General features: G+C 38.7%; 1 protein-coding gene across 1 annotated transcript; it reads left to right on the forward strand.

Moving 5' to 3' along the window:
- Positions 1 to 1,696: 1,696 nt before the first annotated feature.
- On the forward strand, positions 1,697 to 4,279 carry abi3b (ABI family, member 3b). The gene is made up of 5 exons (XM_004562391.3): positions 1,697 to 2,028; positions 2,163 to 2,330; positions 2,513 to 2,692; positions 2,829 to 2,896; positions 3,270 to 4,279. Exons 1-5 carry the CDS (start codon positions 1,885 to 1,887, stop codon positions 3,640 to 3,642), a joined length of 933 nt encoding a protein of 310 aa, XP_004562448.3. The 5' UTR covers positions 1,697 to 1,884; the 3' UTR covers positions 3,643 to 4,279.
- Positions 4,280 to 7,477: the final 3,198 nt, after the last annotated feature.

Here is a 7,477-nt window from a genome sequence, read left to right on the forward strand (position 1 = left end):
GTCAAGCTAAGGATAGGAATAAGATCAAATGTCTGACAAATTAAAATAAATTAAATGATAAAGATGGAGTTCATTAATCATATGATAGCTTTGATATTGCGCTGAGTATTAGTCTTGTGAAACAAATATCCAATAAAGAAATAAAGTTATCAAAAACGTCTTAACAGTCACCACTGCTCCTAATAACTCTGTAATATCAGCTAAACTGATAACTGTACACACTGTGGCAAAAATCTATTATACAAGCCAAACATAAGCATGACTTGAATTCTAGGATCAAGTTAAAAGATAAAGAAATTTATAACCAGATAAAAAAAAAAGAAGAAGATATCTCTGGGACAATTAATCATTTTAACTTCAGTACCGTAAATGTTTATAGTTCAATTTATAATCTCATGTGCTGTGAAAGACTGAAAAAAGCAGATGCCAGTTAAAATAATGATAAAGAAAGAATACATTTATTTTGCGATGGCTCCTACTTCAGGATAAAAGTGTGATTAGGGCTTGAAGCTGCATGGAACCACATCCAAAAGGGTTTCTAACTACGTCTGTCAGGGTCTCCTCACAAGACCTTAGCAGCAAGAAAGCTCGATTATCACAGAGCTGTTTTGTCAAATTAGAACCATCCCTGTGTTGGTGGCAGTAAAGCAAATGCTCCTGGTACAGACGCACCTTTCCACAGCCTCTTGATGTTTCTTGTTAACTGTAATTTTTTTGTTTTTATTAACTCAGTAGCTGGTCTGCAGCTTTCCTCAATGAACTCCAGGGAACTGTATCAAGCGCCATGGTAGGTAATCGTGATTAAGATTCAAATACAGTCCAAATGTCAAACTCATGGTACCACTAGGGGAAAGTCAGGGGATTCTTATGATGCCTCTAGGGATCGTCTACAAATGTTAAAGCAGTGAATCCAGTAGTAGGAAATATTTCAAGTGACGTGTCAGAAATAATTTGAAGTGAATGGGTGATCAGAACAAGACAACATAAGGTTTTTACATATATCTTGCAGTATTATGATGATTCATACTCTCTCTCTTTACTGTTTAGATAAAAGGCTGTAATCAAACTCAAAATAACTGGAGTTAAGGTCAGTTCTTCTTGTGGTTTATCGCATGGCCCCAAAAAGGGCATAAGCATGTAAACCAACGCAAAGTTGTTGGAAACCTGGAGTCAGGGACTTGTGAACTTTTACCCAGAACTCAAAGAAGGATGTTGGGGAATTGAATGTGTTTATACAGGATATGTAAAACAATGCAATGTATTTAAACTTGGCGAAGCGTTTGGCAATTATGTAAGAACCTAATTACAAAAGTCATCATCTCTCTGGTTATACTTACCTGAATTTATCATTAAAAAAATACCTGCTTTCCACAGATTGCATCCAAACGTGTGGAGCGACGATCATCATCCTCACCCCCACCGTTGTTATCACTGCAGAGGGCAACCGCCGTCGACAGACCTTGAGTTATTTTATTTAGACTACACTGACCTCTAGTGGACTTAACGAATAATACAAGTGACTTTCATCCGGGCTCCTTAAAACCTGCAAAATTATTTTAAATTATTTTATCAAGCAAACTATGGGACGTGTAAAACATTAACCCCACCAAAAAATAAATGTAAAAAATGGTGTGTTTTTTTGTTTGTTTGTTTGTTTCTCGCGAGACAGATGTTGCTTAAGCAGTCCTAGTCGAGACCTCACTTGTTAGCCCTGCCCTGGGACCAGCTGCTCTAAATTCTGTACCCTGCAGTATTTTTCCGCGTTCCCCACCGACCTCACATTCCCCAGCCTCGGCTGCCTCTTTCCAGAAAACTTTTTCCATCTTCATCAGATACTAACAAGTACACTTAAAGGTTTTACGAGGCTTTTTTTCAGCGACACCCATGGGAGAAATGACGGAGGAAAAGAATTGTTCGGAACTAATTACTCAGATATTACAAGAGGCGCCGGCTGCCAGGAAGGACCTTGTTGATAACTGCAGCAACCTCCACCGAGTGGCAGATTACTGCGATAACAATTATGTTCAGGTGAGTAATGCCCCCACTCCCAAAAAAGGGCCACAAGGGCTATATAAACAAAACAGTTTTCATAGGTTTGCATGTTTAGATCTTTTATAATCATCATCATCATCTTCATTTTAATTAATTTTTAAACAATTCAGGCAGAAGATCAATCCAAGGCGGTTGAAGAGATCAAGGTTTTGGTGAACCAGTCGCTGGCCAGTGTGACCTATCAGATTAACAATGTGGCCAGCTCTGTGCTGAGACTGCTGGACTTACAGGCCAGGCAGATTAAAGACATGGAGTCCTCCATCAACCTGCTGTCACTGGTAAATAGCCATATATTTTTAGTACAGTGCTAGCTGCATGTATGTGAAACTGGTCATTTACAATGTAACATTTCTGCTTAAAGCCACAGAGTAACTTTGTCAGAGGTTCTCAGGGGAACAAGTGATGTGATTGAGAGTTTTTCCATCTTTCTGACTGAAGCTGTTTCTACTGTGCTTTGCAGGATGCAGCTATCCACTGTGAAAAGGTGGCCAGGAGAGAGATCGGTGTGTTCACTACCCCCAAAAATAAGACTTTTTCCAAGCCTATGACCCCACCAGCTTCAGGCAAGGAGCCTAAGGAAGCCTACTCAAGGGAGCCAATCTCGTACTTCACACTGGACAACATAGGACACAGTTTTCAGGTAAAGAAAAATCTGATAGGCTTGTCTTCCTTCTTATTAGATGAAAGCTTTATAGAAAAATCATCTCTGTTTTCCCGGTATGGTACATGTTATATGTGGAGAAGTTCTGTGGCCTTCATTTTTCTTCACTCCACAGGTCACTGAAGCGCCCAGAAAGAGAGCAGGAACTGCAGACAGCATACAGAGCGCTGCAGACACCTCTTTGTACGTAGACCCTTCCTCTTTGTGGCTAGTTTTTTATGGAAACACTGACATAATTGTTTTAATTAACACCCTTAACTTAATGAAAATTAACTATTATGATATGGAAAAAGGTGGTATGTTTGTGGGGTCGTTAGCACTGTCACATCACAGCAGTAATGTCCTGGGTTCACTGTGAGGTCCTGGGTGTGAGTGTGAGTGGTCTCTGTGAGCACCAGTGCACCAGCACTAGTCTCCTTCATGGTCATGAGTGGCGTTCATGTTTCCAACTTCTTCTAAATGTCTTTATTTCACAAATGTGGACTGTTCCATTATAAAACACAGTTTCGCTGTCAGGTTATCAGTAGTGCTCATGGTGTTTATGTCTTGTCTACAGCTCCAGTCACGGCATCGCTGTGCCACCACCCTCAGTCCCCACCAACAACAGCCTGCCTCCTCCTCCTCCGGCCTCTTCAGCCTGTTTGGACCCCGACCTGCCTGTTCCCCCGCCGCCTCCCTCTTTCTCCATGGACACTGACCTCCCCCCTCCGCCCACCTTCCCCTCGCTCACAGATCTCCCCCCGCCTCCCCCTTCACCTCCCCCTCCACCAGCTATAAGCCCGTCAAGCACCTTCCCGTCGCCACCTCGTCCCGTATCTGCAGGTTCCCCTCTTCCTCCTCCGCCTCCTCTTCTGTCAGCACCACATCTCAACACTGGCACCTCTGTTAATGTGCCGCCACCGCCGCCCCCACCTCCCCTAAGACTGTAACATTACAGTGTGTCTTGTACTTGGTAGAATAACTTCTCATATTACTTGCAGTTACTCAGACTGTGAACAAGGACGTGAGATCAACATTCATTTTGTTTCGTTTTTTAGCTTGAGAGCTTGCAGTGGTTTACGGCCTGTTGAATGGCAGTTCTGTTGGTACAGACAGCCGCTCTACAGATTCCTCCAACATGTCTCAACAACACCTCGACTGCATTCCTTAAAAACAAGCTGAAACAGGGATTCTTGCTCTCCCTTGTCTGCTTATCCCCCCCACCCCAAAATGTGATTTCCTTTCCTTATTACACCTGCATATTGTTACCTTTAATGGCAGTGGACTTTAGCCCAGCGCAGCTGTCAATATACTGTGTAGCAAGAGCATAACTGATGATAAGTTGCGTCAATAGCTCCAATCTAGGTGATTTCTGCTTCTTAAACAAGGCTGTACATTGATATAAGTCAACATTCTGCTTAACCTACATATAGCTGAAGGTAAGCTTTATTTTAAAAATGGAAATAATTTGATGAATCTATTAGTAATGGATTTTGTTTAGCGAGGCCCATATCACGAGGAGAAGCCACACTCAGCCTGTGTCATTACATGTCATTCAAAATGAAAAATAAATGTTTTGTAATTGTCCTCCACTTTGTTTGATCCAAATTTTGTTGAGGTTTAATTTTGTACCGAGGTGTGATATAAAGTGTCTTAGCAACAATTAAACGTTTGTGTTAAATGAAGTTTTAACGTAAATGTTGATTAGCTTTACCTTAAACAACCATCGCCAAGAGTTTATAATATGTGCTGTGACTAAGGTGTAATTCTCCTGTAACTAAATCAGTGTTTTTTATTTTAAATCATAATGTAATTATATCAAGCTTCAAATGCTTAAAGGTAGGAATAACAGAATAAAATAGGCGGGCAACAACTCAGGTTTTTACAGGAAACAAAGAAATTATATGGTAAATAAATGTTACGGTAAATAAATGTATGTACTGCATAAGTAATTTAAAGTAGTGTAAAATTTCATTGTCATTTTGTGGAATAGCAAACACTATACTCACGCCTTATTTCATGGGGCGTTGAATTGCCTTTTTACATTTTTATTTAATACTCAATATGTTGATGTGCATGATGGATGTTCTCTAAGTCAGCTGTTCTTTTACATGCCTATGTGACCATATAATGATAGAGCCAAGTCATCACTGTTTAAACATAACTTTCTAAATACAGGAAATGAGTGCTTCCTGTACCCAGCTTTAAGTATTTGTAGGTAAATGTATTTCATTGTAATTTTAAGTAAAATACATTAAATTCCTTGTAGTTACAGGGAAATTATACCTTAAGTTGTAGGCCATATTATATAAAGTATTTCCAGGTTTCTTTTTTGTTGTAGTCTGACAGTAGAAGAAGATAAAAATCTACCTTTGAACCTCTCCTTAGTAACACTTAGATAGTGAACACCTGATTGCATAACATCCATAAAGAAGAGTTAAGTTCATAAAGTTAAAAATGAGATTGAAAATGTATTTATTTTTTGACAAGTGCTCTTTTTTCTTAAACCTTACTTAGGTTTAAAGAAAAATCTGATGGACTTTCTTATTTTTTTGTAAGTATTTCTTTCCAGGGCAAGATTGATACAAACACCTCATTTTATTAATGTTAGTTAATGATTACGTTGCCTTTCTCTTCCCAGGGTTCCTGGGTTGATTGTCCTCGTCCTTGTGTGCATATTTTGTTGCCTAACTTATAATAGAGAACCAGGACAATACTGCTCACCTAGTCACAATAATTCTCCCGCTGTGTACACGATCCCTATACTGGACGAGCAGCAGCGGGACGAGGAGGAAGTAATTCACATTTACGAACTGTATTTTCAGCCTCCTGTGTACAACTTAAGAAATGACAGTCCTCCTCCTCCATACATAGTAAGTATTCATGCATTTATGACGTCATGATGATGATGATGACAATGATGATGCTCATGTTGCTCACTGAGTCTATTCTTAATCCAGTAATAAGCACGCTCCTTCATCAAATGTGTCCTGTTTTTCAGCTTGAACCACCACCCTACATCAACCCACCTTCACCACCACCCTACATCAACCCACCACCCTGCCTCAACCAGTCACCAGCGCCGCCACCACCACTACCATCACTACCATCACTACTACTACCAGCACCACCACCCTACATCAGTTCACCATCATCACCCTAACTCAGCCCATAACCATTTATGCCTTCTTCCATCCTTTCCAAAATATGAGCATGTATGTGGTCATAAGTTTCATTCGGGACATTCGGTATCTGTTTTAGATTAAATGTTGTAATTCCACATTGTGGGAGAAAGAATCCTGTATTGACATAGTTCGTTTCGAATTTGCTCAAATGCACTAATGCACTTACACGTAAAATATGTTTAATTGTAATAATCCTGCTTCACAACAAATTCACATTTAAAAAAACTGACCTGATGTTTTTCAAAGGAAGACCAAGGATGACTGTTTAATTTATATACGTACATATATAAAAGTCAAGGCATTATGACAGAGCAATATTCACAGACAGCATCACAGTACTGAGAGTGTTTCTATTTGAGTTACACATCATCTTATTAAATGGACTGGAACTGAAGAGGACACAGCTTATTGTTGCAACCGTTAGGTTGTTGCCTCTCTAACTAACTTGACACCCTTGGACTAAACCTCAGCCCGAAGCCCTGGAATAATGCACTTAAACCTATTGTCTCACTGTGTTATGGAGCACTGTCTCTTCCCCTTGTTTTTTCTGTTTATTTTATTTATTTATTTATTTTTTTGGGGGGGGGGGTTGTTTTGCTTTGTTTTATTTTATTTTACTTATCTATATATAATTTTTTTTTCTGGAATAATATCTGAATGATCTACATGGGAGAGTATGTGTAACTATATCTATGTGTTTCCCCAACACTGTTCATACACGATGTACATACATTATTATACACTCAATTCTTTTTATTAATTTCCTCCTCTATTTTATTTGAAGTCTGTCTTCCTGTTGGTTAAAATGTTGTTGGAAAAGCAATAAATAAATCTTTGAGAAAAAAAAACACATCATCTTAATAATTAAGTTAATAATTATCTTATTAACAGCTGACATGGCTCCACCTTTGTACCTGACGTTCAGCTTTTAATACAGTGATATTTAATACACATTCTTTGTTCTATCAGGGTGTACAGTGGTTTAAATGTTTCTGACTAATTTTAAGCTTTTTGTTTCTGATGGTGATCACTTTGCTCTCCACTCAGCAGTAATTTATCAGGTTACTCAGGGGTCTACAGTCGAATAAGTCCTACATGTTACGACCAAGCAAATTTAGACAGAGACAAAACAGCTCCCATTAAAAAATGCACAACAAACTCATGCATTTACGTTATTATTATTATTATTATTATTATCTAGAATGAGATATTCTCAGAATATGTGAAATATTTCCCTAATTTATATTTTTAGTTAAAATAATTTTTTTTGGTCTTCAAGCTTTTGTATTTTTTCAATATTGTGCATTTGAGTGATGCACTTTGTTACTCTTGGATAGTATTTTACAATTTTTATTATCATTATTGTGATTACATTTCTTTATAAGCAGGACCTGTCTCTAAAGCCAGAGATTTTAGCGCGGCACCACTAACTGTCATTCTACTGCTGAGCGAGGTTTATGTTGTTCACATCACTGATTTCTGGTTAATGGGGTTTTTAAACATCTGTTGCTCCCCCAGAAAATTTTGAATGTCACTTCCTAGATGACATATTTAAGATAAATGGCTCCTGTTCATCTGCCACGACGGGCCATCACTTGGT

This window comes from Maylandia zebra, linkage group LG8 (genome assembly GCF_041146795.1).
Source record: "Maylandia zebra isolate NMK-2024a linkage group LG8, Mzebra_GT3a, whole genome shotgun sequence".
Classification (NCBI taxonomy): Eukaryota; Metazoa; Chordata; class Actinopteri; order Cichliformes; family Cichlidae; genus Maylandia; species Maylandia zebra.

Excerpts from the sequence above, each read along its gene's own strand:
- abi3b (XM_004562391.3), top strand. The coding sequence starts at position 1,885 with ATGGGAGAAATGACGGAGGAAAAGAATTGTTCGGAACTAATTACTCAG. Across the intron at positions 2,331-2,512 it reads CCATCAACCTGCTGTCACTG|GATGCAGCTATCCACTGTGA; the intron begins GTAAATAGCCAT and ends TGTGCTTTGCAG. Across the intron at positions 2,897-3,269 it reads AGCGCTGCAGACACCTCTTT|CTCCAGTCACGGCATCGCTG; the intron begins GTACGTAGACCC and ends TCTTGTCTACAG.